Raw genomic sequence first — 13,916 nt, 5'->3', positions numbered from 1 at the left:
ATTGAAACTATTTATCCCATGAAAATTTATTTTTATTATTTACCCTTTTAATAAGTTCTCCTGCTTAAGAAGCACATTTAGTTTGATTTTTCCAATATTTTCTTTAGAAGGTTTTACTGTATTTGTTATTAGAGTTTATTTTTGATTGAAAATGCTGATAAGTTTTTAATTATTTTTATAGCATTTTGGTGCTCTGCGGTGTATTAATTTGAATTTCGGTGTTATACAAAGTATTGACATGCTTTTCGGTGTTATCTCGGAATTATCACAATTCACCATATAATCTTGTCTCTAGCTCGGGGCAAACTTCGAGCATCTGTTGTCCGTACGTTTAAATTTTTGCTTATTTATGGAAAATAGATGTTTAGTATTAAACACAATAGCTAATTTAGAATAACCTTTAACTCTGATTTAAATAAAAACACGAATTTTGTAGTCATCCACAGGTTACATTACAAATGTATCTATTTAATGTGTACATAAGAACATAATTTTACACCATAAGCCCAGCATAAATATGTGAATAGTTGAGATATATTTAATAGCAGATTTTTATTTGCAGGAAAATGTCCAGAACATGATCAGGTAAAAAGAGTGTTAAGATAGCACCACTATTCTATATTGGGTAGTAATGCTCTCCATTTAATACATAAATTGAACCTCTACTCTGCATTTTCTCTAATATTCTTTGTGGGCACAAATATTAAGGTACCGAGTGGTACGTTAACTCAAAACATTGTGAGCATAATTCTTAAACATGTATATTAATATCTTCAAGTTTAGAAATAAAAATGCATGCATAAATATAAAACAGAGCTGATACACATACAACATAATAATAAAAGAATACACACATGCAGAATGCTGGAGTGGTGCAACCTGACTTGCTTCATTGTTTGAAGTGTGACATTTTGCCACAGCTGAAACCCCAGCTCCAATAGAACTTGTACTGGACGCAGTGCTGCTCTCAAGATGGACATCAAGTGATTTCAAGTGAGGCATATCCAGGGCTGAATTGCGTCGTTTCAACACCACGCTGGTTGCCAGCTGCGTATGCATGTATAACCTAGGCATTGTACCAGCCCCAGTGTATCCAGATGCTAAATCACGCCGTGGCGGTAATGGTGGTGCAGATAAATCACGAGGTGGAAGCATGGGTGCATCAGGAGCTTGACGAGCCTAAAAAAAAACAAAAACTCTTGCACTATTATTATTTAGTAAAATTAATATGGATTACTTACAAAAAAAATTCTATTAAATTATGTAACACCTGCATTTGAATCACTGTGGAAGTTGAAAGAGAAAATAGGCAGACACATTCATACCTATGACAGCAAAAAATATAAACAGTTTATGCAACAACAATTTCTTAACATGGAAATAATATATACTACTAAGTGGAAAGTAAATTTAAGAAAAGATTTTTAAGGCGAATGGTGCATTGAAAATATTACAACGAAACTAATTGAACAGTACATACTTAATTTTAATTCTTCTTTTAAAGTGAAAAATATAGAGAATTTATTTTTAAAATAATTTTTTTACTAAGTTATGTCCTCGTAAATGTATTTATTTTCTTGCCAAAACAACAACAAATTATGAAAACTTAGGTAATCTTAAGTGTAGTTCACGTAATGAATGTACAAATAAATTGAACCAAGAAACAGATATTAAAATTCTTTTAGTTGTTAAATTTGCAGTTAAGTTTTGAAAATTTCAATGACTCATTGATGGTCTATTTTAGAAGATATTTGACGAAATATTTCAATGAAATTGAAAAGATTCTTAAAGTCACAAGACAGTTAGCACGTATACTTGTATCCTTTTGGTTTGGATACAATCTGACTCAAAAAACGTACATGGGAGTGATAGTTTTAGCACTGCATGTAAAACTTTCATTGCCGGACAGAATGTCCCCGCGACGTGGCACTGAGGTTGACACTTCTTGAAGTTAGGCAGAGCTCAGGACGGCCGCTGCAGTTCGGTGGAAGAGGGTTGAATGCGGGTGGTGGGGGAAGGGGGAAGAATTGTGTGTAGACGGATAGAATGTATGTGAGAAAAGGCAAGCGGGACACGTCTCGTCAGTCAAGGTCACACTTTGTAGTTGATGCATCCCTTGCTCACGGAAAGAAATTATGTCTCCATGAAGAAAAAAGTCGAACAGCAAATTTTTTTTTTACTGTTTTGTTTGCAATTGAAGTAGAAAACTAATCAACACAGTCTAAATTTTTTTTAAAACAAAACAGGAGTATTGAATGCATTAATGCTGAACATATGACATTTCTCTGTAGACCACAATTATCATTGCTGGTGTTTTTGATGTTATAATTTTTTGGATTCATTTAGGGTGAAATATTAGAATGCACTGAAATGCAATAAAATAAGCATGCATTACACAACGAAAATTTGACAGGTTGAAAGTCCAATGTGCGTGCATCCATGCAGAAACTGCGATAGCCATGAGCTGAAGTCATCAAGATGGCGGACCCATGTGTGGCAATATGGACTCGTGCATGTTTCGCAAACATCGGGGTATGTACTTAGCATATTGGTGTACCAAAGTAAACTTTATGGTAGTGAAACTATCCTGGAATACATTTTGTAAACTTGAATAGTAATAAAAAAAATTATAATAATTTAAAAAAATACCTACAATTTATTAACCATGAAAATTGTGTTGGGACAAACAAGGTGTCTAAGATATTACATATTCTGTTGACTCTCAAAAGCATTACGAACGTGGCACTATCTTTGAGGTATTTTTCAAAATAAAGTTGCAGTCCAATATACCCCGGCTTTGGACTAGATTTTCGACAAGGAATTTTTTTAAAACATTGCTCATCTTTTTAAAATTAACCAAACAGTTACTACTATAAAGTTTCTGCATATGTTAGAAGTTAAACTTCTATACCATTACTTAAATATTCACCTTATAAGTTGTAAAACACATATTATAACATTAAGTATATGTTTGTATATTTGTTTTTGCTTAAACAACAGAAATCAGTCTGTAAATACTTCTTACAAAGCAAATAACCCTATTGGGCTGACTCAACATGTTACTAAATGAAACTTCTAAATTATAATGTTATTAAAAAAAGTATTCAAAAAAACTTTTCCAGTGACGAACTTTGAACCATGTTAATGGTGCATAATACCACTGCGCCATCAGGACTACTAGAACTACTTGTAATGCAAGTTTTATTAAGTTTCTTTAAAAGTTGGTATTACTTTTTGCAATGACTATTTTAGTTTACCAAATGTATTTCAGGGTAATTTCACTATCAAAACGTTTCATTCTGAACACAATACGTTTGATATGTACCCTAACTTTTACGAACGTGACAATATATGGTTTTATGTTGCTACACGCGGGTCCGTCATCTTTGCATCACGTTTCCCTTCATCGACTTCCATTCCATTTTCACGAAATTACTCCTACAAAAAATTCTAAGATGTTTACACATTAAAAAGTGTTTTTTTTTTTTTTAATATTAAATCACTGAGCCAAAAAACCCTGTTCAAAATAAAAACTGAATTGCCTACGATGACTGCTGCCCCCATCTCATAAAATCATGTTCTGACAAAGATATATTTTATAGAACAATAGTGGAATTGATGCAACACAAAATAATGAATGTTGTTCTCACCTGTTGTGGAGATGAATTGCTGTCACTCACTGAACTCTTCCTGTGACGACACCTTGGTGGCAAAGGTGGTGGGAGGCGACGGCTTGGTATAGGTGTTGGGGTTGATGAACTAGGAACGGGAAGATTTGGCATTGATGAAGACGAACTCGCAGGCGACATAGCAGGTGAGCTGGTTGTGCAGGAGCTTATCGATAGAGATGATACCGTGAAACTCACTCCTGATGAAGAAGCACTTGGAGAACTACAACCACCGATACTGCCTGAAATTATATAATGTAATCTTAGTGTGAATTACAAAACTGTTATTTCAGGGTGGCCACACACATTCTCTAATGAAATTCCCTGACTTTTCCAGGTTTTCCCTGACCTGGTCTTAATTTTCCCTGACTCTGATTTTGCATTAGGCTATTTCAATTTTTAAAAATTAATCTGCACATTTTTTTAAATACTGCAAGTCTTCAATAGATTGTAATTGTTTTATATTGCGTATTCATGTCCATTTCTCGATCTTGATCGTGTGAAAATTGAATCCGTAGCACGTGATGCTTATTGTTTTAATTAAGTTGCAAATATCTCGTTCACTTGTTTAATGTCAGGTCCGTATTTACCGTGTATTCTGAAGCATTAGTCCCCATAAATATTAGGTTAAATTATTTAACGTGTTCCAATATGTGTAGGGAAATAATCTTTACATCTATACCAATATTATAAAGCTGAAGAGTTTGTTTGTTTGTTTGTTTGAACGCGCTAATCTCAGGAACCACTGGTCCGATTTGAAAAATTATTTCAGTGTTGGATAGTACATTTATCGAGGAAGGCTGTAGGCTATATTATATTATCAATAACATTAGGGATCCTTACTAAAAGTCCAATTTAGAATCAAATGCGTTGGAGGGGGTTAGATACAACATGCAGTACACGTACGAAGTGTGTGTTGACAATGCCGCAGGCGCTAGAAGTTTATTTCCTATTGCCTATTAACATTGTTGCCACACACTAGATGCCTTATCATTCTTAATTTTCCCATACAAGTAAAAATCACCCATGTGATATTAACAACGAAGCAATCAGTACCCTCATAAGAGTTCAATTAGTATTTAAACTTTTTATCACTTTAAATCGCAAACCTAAACTATTGTTTTTTTCCCCTCTCTCTGTGTTTAATTTGTTTTTTTATTGCCTTTTTTTTTTCTTCAAGTATATATATTTTACAGACTTGAACTTCACAGTAATGCTCCTTATGTTACGCAGGATGACATTTTCCGAAAATCAGATCCCATGGGTGGTTAAAACCAGGCAACAGTGGGTACTTTGTCTGCATGAGAACAGGATTTTGCATTGTTGATGCCCTCTGTGTCTCCATGGCAACGGGCATCGCGCGGCAGTGGCCTACCCACAAGGAGGGGCATGTATAATGAGCGGCGCAAGAGTGATCTGCCTGTAGACTGCCGTAGCGAAGTACAGGTACATCAGTTGTACGTTGCGTGCACGAGTCGGGAAACCATCAGTGCTATTCATTTTCTCTCCGGTACATAATACAGCATTGTAATAAATTCTTACTGAATTTTTTTTATTTACTATTACAGTAAATGGGAGATGTGGCTTAATTTTTTTCCATTAGTATAGCTGTGCGAAGCCGGGTCGGGCAGCTAGTAATATATATGCGTAGAATAACACTTGACAATAAATATGTCACATCATTTATATTTTTAAGCCTACCACCAAATACTTTAAATGAAGAAAATATTGAATATTGTCACAGCGTAACGGAAGATAAGTGGTATCGTATTTAACGCCAGTCAGCTGGTTGGCTTGCCCGCCCAGGCGCGACCTTCAACACACTTGCGTGCGCCTGTCAGCCTGCTGTCGTAAGTAGCTGGATCCTTTGTTATTACGTTAAAATTCGACAAAATTAAAAAAAAATATGATAACCCGTGGTGTAGGAAGGAAAAAAAAAAACATTGTTGTGGAAAATCTTATACGTGACTGGAGAAAAAAAATTGTGTTTGAGTGATAGTGGTATTGCAATAAAAAGTTTATTTGATGTGAGAATTTGTAGCGTGTACTTCCTTAGCGATTTTCCAATGTATTTTTGAATCTAACAAGGTATTGATTTCGATCATCTGTGACCGAGATGTTAATGACGTCTTACTGTTGCAAACAAAACAACTGCAGTCGGTAGCCATTACTTTTATGGTGTTTCTTTTCGTCGCACCACGATAATCATGTTATAATTCAGAGTTAATTCAAAAGTAAAATATTTACAAACCACTATATTCTGGTACACGTATTTACGATAGAATGTTTATGGCACTTCGACACAAAAAAGTTGGGGTCGGCAGCCATTACATTCATGTTTTTTTTTTCTTCGTTGTATCACCATTTAACATGTTATAATTCAGTTAATCCATAAATAAAATATTTACCGCTCGCCATATTTAGATAGATGTATTTATTTACGAGATGTTTTATGGCGCTTAACTGCTGTAAACATAACTGCAGTTGGTAATCAGTACATTCATGGTGTTTTTTCCATAGCTTCACGGTAAAAAAAATATATATATATATTTTTACTGTGGCGATTTCGTGCTAGCTGGAATTACAGACGTGCTTTTCTAGACTGGGGTATTAAAATTTACATCGCGGTAACTGAATTCGCGCAGTTTGATGAAAAAACAAAAAGCCGCATTAATGTAAAAATGGCTAGTGGTTAGTTTTGTTTACAATAGTATAGCGCCACGTATACGACCTTCTGCGACTACAAACTTTCTTCTCGTAGTAAGATTTTACATTTCCTTATAATTTTTAATTAATTCAAGTTTTTTTTGAACCTCAAAACTTCGGTAATAATTGCGTCTCTCATAAAAAATATACTTTCAAACCCGTCCAAGATGTCAGTTGTTCATTTTAAAACCACACGTTACCCAACATTAAATAATGACGGAACTTGTGCCATGCAGTGTTGCCGTGCGGCGTTGTCAATTTTTCAGAACACATTTTACAAAGGAAGAAAGAAAAGAAAAAACACAGTATATTGGGGTGTATAAGGTAATACACAGAAATAATTGTGAAAATAGCACTACTAATTAATGTTTTTATAGCAAAAATTGCTGTTGAAATGCAGAAACAAGCTCACCTAAAAAAATTCCCTGACGTATCAAAAAATTCCCTGACTTTTCCAGGTTTTCCCTGACCCATTTTAATTTCCCTGACTTTTCCCGGTCTGTGGTCACCCTGTATTTGCATACAAATTGACAAGTGATTCCTGCTGTAATAAATCAAAATTAAAATCTCTTTATAAATTGTAATGAAATAGTAGCCAGCCAGCATTTGTTAACAATAGGCTTAATGCACTTATGTAAAAAAAAAACATATGATAGGAAACATGCTACCTGAAATAATAAAAAAATTGACATGGAAACAAATATTGTTGTGAAAGGTTAACCAGCCAACATATACCCACCTTAGAAACACATATACAGGTACATAATAACTGCAAGAAAAATGTTTTTAGAGAAGAATACACAAATACAATATAACCAATAACTAACATAAACATTAAGTGAAAGTTAAAGGTCTTTTAAAATAATATATCAATTAAAATTTAATTAAGGATGGTAAAACAGAACATTATAAAATCTTTACAAGCCATTCTAAAGGTCTGGATTAGTGAAGTGTCGTTCGTGAATGATTCGTTCAAAACAAACTAATCTCTGAGCGAATAAAATCATGTGATTCATTCACGATGTAAAGAATCGGTTCTTTAAGAGTCAGAAGAATAAAACAGCAAAAGAACGAGATGAAAACTGGCCATGCGGAAAATCTGATTTGTTCCTTGGATTCGTTAGTGAAATGAATCACGATGTCGGAAGTCAGAGTAATCAGTAATCGCTGCGTGAGCATGCGTACACATAAGAGCAAACAATATTTGATCAAATAAATTAAGGTAACGTGAAAAGTACTTACACCTGACGTCAACGGTTAAGTAGTAGTTTCAAATTTAGTTTTAATGTACATAAACACAAACTTTAGAAATAAAAAAAACTAACATCTCATGCGATCTAAAAACAGGGAAAGTAACAAAAAATGCAACACACACACACCATTTTTGTGTTAATTACTTCACATTGCTTGTACTGACTTTTTAGAGCAGTCCTAAAACCAGGTTGTTATAAATATCATATAAAGAAAAATAACACGTGAAACAAAAATTTTATTTAACAGTGCTTTTTATTTTAGACAAAAATAATTGTCATCAGCTAAAAGTCAGTATACAGCTATACATCTGGAATTTTAGCTATGCAAGCCGAGCAGATTATGATAACCAGTCAGGCGCAAAGACGTAACTAATACTCCAAAGGGTAAACGAGTTATGATTCTTGATAAGAACTACATACCGTAGAAGAACGAGGAACAAAAAGAATGAAAAAAAAACAAAAAAAAAAACAACAAATCTTTTGAACGAATTATTACACGGAACTGAAACAAATGAATAGATTCAGTAAAAAGAATCGTTCTGCCCATTACTACTCTGGATCCACAAGCCATTTATCACTCAACATTATTTTCCTCTGTTTGGACAGAGTAGTTGAGAACTTAGATTTTGCCAAATGTACAATAAGAATCAATACAGAATTTGATACAGAAATGCAGATAAAGAATAATGACCAAAAACACTAAGATTTTGGTATAGACTGAAATACTTGTATAGCGATTAAATTCTTTATATATATATATATATATATATATATATATATATATATATATATATATATATATATACATACATATATATTTATTCATACAAGCCCAAACCATTTACCATCATAAATAGAAGTGATTGTAACAAAAAATTAATCCTTTAAAAAAATATACATATTTTTTCTATTTGAAATAAACACCATTTTTTTTCTCTTCCTTTTATACCTTTAGTGTTGAATATGGCATGAGTGAGACAAATGTGTTGTACTGAATTTAGCAAATAATTAAAAATATCAAAACCAATTTACTTTAGTTACTGAACATTAAAATCATTATTTGTATTTAGAAAAATATTCCCATCATTCATTTATAATTTTGAGTGTGCGTAATGTTTCTTAGCACTTGGTACTAAATGCAGTGGGGCAGAACACACTTCACAAAAGTACCGGGTGTAGCATATCATGATTCAAGCCCCCTGCTACCAAAAGCACTGTAACTGAGAATATGTTATGTTGCTGATGTTTTCTTCAGGTTTCATAATTACAGTAGAACCTCGATTATCTGTGACCCAATTAACCGGGCATTTGGTTAACCAGATCTCAATTAAAAAGTAAACTTTTGGGAGGAGAGATATTTTAAAAATTCGTTACATCAAGTGATTCTGGTATAACAAAGACGAAAACCATAAAAACATTAACAATGGTTGACATTGATGGAGCTCTTTTCAAGTGGTTTAAGCAATAACGAGCAGAAGGACTTCCTGTATCTGGAACTATGGTAGGTGAAAAAGCTATTTGGTTTCATGAAAAATTTAATATAAAGAACCATTCTATGTCCCTCAAAGGTGGTTGTCCAATTTTAAGAACAGGCATGGCATTTGGCAATTAAATATTGAGGGTGAATCACTGAGTGTTGATTTATGTGCAGCTACAATATTCAGAGACAGCTGTAAGGACATGATACAAAAGTTTAGTTTATCCCCTGAACAGATGTATAATGCAGACGAATCAGGTTTATTTTGGAAAACGATGTTCTCTAAAACATTAGTGGCCGAGTCTGAAAGATCGGCCCAGAGGCATAAATCAAGCAAAGAAGGCATAACCTTCCTGGCTTGTGCGAATGCTGCTGGAACCCACAAGCGTAAATTAGCAATCATTGGGTGAGCAAAAAGACCACGGTCATTTTAAAGGACCGAGTTTCACCATTTACCCTGTAAATATTATAACCACCTAAAAGCATAGATGAATCAAGTCATTTATAAAACATGTTTTTTTTTAAAAAAACTCATCCCACAAGTGAGCCAACATTTAATTGCCAAAGGTCTTGCTCCAAAAGTCGTTCTTGTGCTGGACAATGCACCCTCCCATCCTTCCGAATCAACATCATACCTGCCAACTTTTTAGTTTCGTCATCAAGAAAACTTTTAAATTGGGAAAATGTATCGTAAATCAAATGCGGCAATTTTTTACATGCTTTATGTGCAATTATTTTCTATTTTTCTAATCCATTTGGTTTCTGCTAATTTACTAATGACATGAAGGCATATCAATGGCCTAGAATGAAAACCTCATACAGTCAATATTGTAAATGTACTGGGAAACTAAACCTATCCAGAATGTGCCAATTTACACAGCATGCATATGAAAAGCAAAATGATCAAGTACAAAACAAAAGCAATAGTATTCACTAAACAAGATTACTTAAGACATACCTTGCTATATGTTTGTTACATATTTCAGTCATCTCCTGATTATCATCCTTGATGCAATTTTAAGACTTAGAATGTGCAGCAGTTGCCTTCTTTGCTTTACCTAATAAATCTGAGGTAAATCTTTGTTCATAACAAACAGAATTCCTTGATTTCAACACAGAAATAGACTGAAAAGTTTTAGATGACATGGAGGACCTAAATTGGGTTCTGTTTATTTTACCATACTGAAAATGCGCTCACATTCTGAATTACTGTGGGGGATTGACAGAATTGATAGCATTTGACAGTCTGTTATACTTCAGGAAGCCATCTACTCCACGAACTCTTGATAATTCAGCCCACTTGACATCAACAGTGCCTGCTTTCGTCACTTCCAACCCCGTGTGTGCAGTACTGGAGAAAAAGCTAACAATCTTCATATTTTCTTCCTCAGAAAGCACGTTTTTCCTATGCTTAGGACACTTAACGTGTGTAGTTCAGGGTGTCTACCAGATCTAGTAAATGAAATTCCCTGATTTTTCCAGGTTTTACAGGTCTAAAACTGAACTTTTCCAGGTTTTCTGTAACACAATTACGACATTCCACGAAACTGAAAAAACTGCATAACAGTCCATTGACAGGTTTCAAAGTATTTCAACTCACTTAAATTAGGAAAAAAAAAAAAAAAAAAAAAAAAACCTTCTTCCAGACGTGGCCAAAGTGACTCAATTGATGGCAAATAAAACATGCTGCTACAAATATTTCACACACTTACTTTTGCAAAAACATAAGTAAAAGGAAGCTCCCATCAATTTCGCAGTGACTAACTTTTGCGTCTATTGCAGTTGCTTCAGACCGAGCCAAATCCAACACTCGAGCCTTCTTCAACTGCAATGCCTTTATCTCCTCTTCAACTCTTCTTTTTCTGCCTTCTTCTTGTCTGTAGCTTCCTTTTCTTTTTGTTTTGTTTGCAGGGCTTCCTTACGCCTACAAATGGCATTTCTTACATACTGTAACATGGACTTGGTGATATCAACATGCTCTACACCTCCAGAACGTTGAACAAAGTCGTACATCTGTCTTAGTGCGATCAGTATTTCTTCCTGCAAGTTTTCAGTCAGCAGATTAGAATTCACTGAAAATCCTCTTTCCAATGATGCATTTCCATGGGAAAGTACATCATCCTCACAAACTTTAGAAGGCCTGTTTTGGCAGCTACTGTATGTGCCTTAGGAATGAGCATCCACAAGTGATCAAGGCGCCAGTCTTGTCGAGAAAAAGACGAGAACAGTGCTTCAGAATCTTGCGAGGAACATACCAACTGATATGATCACTCAATGTTATCAGCTTCTTGTCCTTATAGCCACTTGTTTTGAAGACAACATTCTAAACTGTAATTCACACGCTGTTTCCTCACACCCGAATTTAAAGCCACAGAGGGACATAAGCAGGAAATTCCCTTGGTAAGTTTGTACTTCAGGGGACTTTTGTCTTGAAGTTTTTTTACCATAACAGTAACAGGACAGACTTTACTGGTACTTTCTCTTTCTTGATGGCATGGCGTACTGCATAACCCAACTTGATATTGTTAGCAGTCAATAGATTTTCCTGGTTATCTACATCCAATCGAGATACATTGTGTTTATCCCTAAAGCTCTTCAGTACCTCTGGTTTCAAAAACTTTCCTGCCAAAGCTAATAAAATGTCTACCAGTGAATCATAGAGAAAAGGTGCCATGGGTGCTTCACTTTGGAACATTGTGAGAAACAATTCCAGCTCTGATGCCAAAGAGTAGAAGAATGTCAATTTTACTTCTAGAAGATTATCTTCAAGAGCACTTTTCACTACACTGAAAGACACAGATGAAATAGAAACTTCACTAACAAATTTCTTTAGGTGGGGTAACGTTTTCATGGCACGCTCAGCAACTGCAGTATTCCATCTGATTGCACAAAATTTCTTGGAAAAAAGCTTTCATCCAGTTATTCTAATGTAATCTGCCCTCCTTGCAGGTAGGTACATGCATAAACAAATAGTAACTGTGCCTCAAAAAACTAACAACGTCCAATTGTATAGCAGAAATTCCAGTTTTAAAAGCACCATGGACCGTATGAAGCCCACAGCTACCAATTTATAGCAACGATGGCGAATCTTCACCAAAAGTGTCTGTGATATGTATTTTCAAAGCTAATAAAAATGCCCAGTTCACGTTGAGGGCATCCATAGATACTTAAAATTAAATGCACCTGTCTGTATAATCCGAACATGGGAAGCACATGCTGCAGTACGTACGTCAGCAGGATAACAGACCAGCTTGAACCAGTTTGTATCACGTGATTTAACGCCACTTCCGAATCCGATGGTAAATAAAAGAAAATGAATGTGGGAACTGTTCGTTATTTTCCATTCAAAAATTAAAAAAAATGGGACACGATACACTTGATGCTACAACAATGTAAGCAGATCAATAAACAAAAAACGTATTGCCAACTACAACCTACCAAACAAAAATTCCCTGATTTTTCCCTGATTATTCCCTGATTACAATATTCCCTGATTTTTCCAGGTTTTCCAGGTTTTCCAGGGTCAGTAGACACCCTGGTAGTTATGTCGGACCTACCTCCATGAGCAATACTAAAATCACACCGGCACACTATGCAAAACACAAAAGTTTCTCCTTTTTGCGATTTCAGATTACATGAGAATTCATTGCTATACGCAGCACGGTAAGTCTGAATATATTTCTTGTTGGCTAGCTTACTCATGGTTCCCATCATGTAAATACAAACGAAAAAAAAAAAAAAAAAAATGGTTGCGCTGCACTACATTGGAACTACGAATAGTCAGCCATTTTAGACATTATATAAGGAACAAGGAACACAAACGTAGACCAGTCCAAACTATTAACAAATAACTAACTATCTCTTGTTTTGTTTTCATACCGTCTTCCGTCGGTGCGTCGGTAACATGGCCGGTACAGTAAAAGTTGGCAGGTATACATGGCCGGTACAGTGAACGGTAATAAACCACCACGCAAAAATAAATCCGTAAGATATTGAAGACGTCCGTAAAACCGTAAAATAGTATTAAAATCTGTAAAACTTACGGACACTCCGTAAAAGTTGGCAGGTATGCAAGATTAATTACCTACCTCCAAGCTTCACTTCATTAACCCAGCCAATGACCAGGAGGTAATAGAATGCATAAAGCGGCTTTACAGAAAATCATTTTTAAGATTTATTTTGAAAGACAATTTCAGTTCTATGACTGAAACTCTCAAATTATGGACAATCAAAAATGCAATATTCTCTGTCTGTCAGGCATGGAATGACTTGCATTCAAAAACTTAATAAGTTTCGTAGAGGAAAATTTTGAATTTTGGAGGATGAATGTGATGAGTATGTGGAGGTCAAAGAAGATTTTGTGAGCCAATGATTGGAGACTGTGGGTTCAGATGTCGCATTCGCCGATGTCAACGGACAAGATATAAGAGAGTGGCTACTTTGTAATAAGAATGAACCAGGTTATGAAGTGCTTCAAGACTAGGATATTGTTACGAACGCGAGAGGCCGGACCGCGATGCAAGGTTTGGAGCTGGCTGGTGGCCCTGCACGGTCCATTTATGTAAGACAAGCTACGCATGCCTGCCCGTATTACAAATGTCGTTGCTACCCATCTCTCCTCTTCTCTGCTCCCACGGCTGCGTCCTGCCTCGGCGCCGGCCAGGCGTTGGGAATTCCGCGGGCCATCGCGCGAGCTGCCAATGCTCTTCTCGACGCATCGGGCATCAGGTCAGCACGGGATGACATGACTCGTCATCCCGGGCTGTCACGTGAGCTAACAATGCCCTTCTCGACGCTTCGGGCGTCGGGTCG

The 13,916-nt window shown here is 35.5% G+C and overlaps 1 protein-coding gene across 4 annotated transcripts in view; it reads right to left on the bottom strand.

The window, feature by feature from the left end:
- The window catches only part of LOC134529327 (protein son of sevenless), a 386,073-nt gene that overhangs the window by 54,538 nt on the left and 317,619 nt on the right, over positions 1–13,916 (bottom strand). For 2 of the 4 annotated variants that reach the window (XR_010074532.1, XM_063363275.1), the window contains exons 24-25: positions 3,651–3,910; positions 855–1,179 (exon numbers count right to left, since the gene is read on the bottom strand). Coding sequence is in view for 3 of the 4 variants with exons in the window: in XM_063363275.1 (XP_063219345.1) it covers positions 855–1,179; positions 3,651–3,910 (585 nt within the window). In the remaining variant the exon portion in view is untranslated. Of the gene's footprint in view, positions 1–117; positions 1,180–3,650; positions 3,911–13,916 lie in introns of those variants that run through there. The other 2 variants (XM_063363274.1, XM_063363276.1) reach the window with 1 other exon arrangement.

Source organism: Bacillus rossius, chromosome 2, assembly GCF_032445375.1.
Source record: "Bacillus rossius redtenbacheri isolate Brsri chromosome 2, Brsri_v3, whole genome shotgun sequence".
NCBI lineage: Eukaryota > Metazoa > Arthropoda > Insecta > Phasmatodea > Bacillidae > Bacillus > Bacillus rossius.
This window is presented reverse-complemented; position numbering and strand designations above follow the sequence as displayed.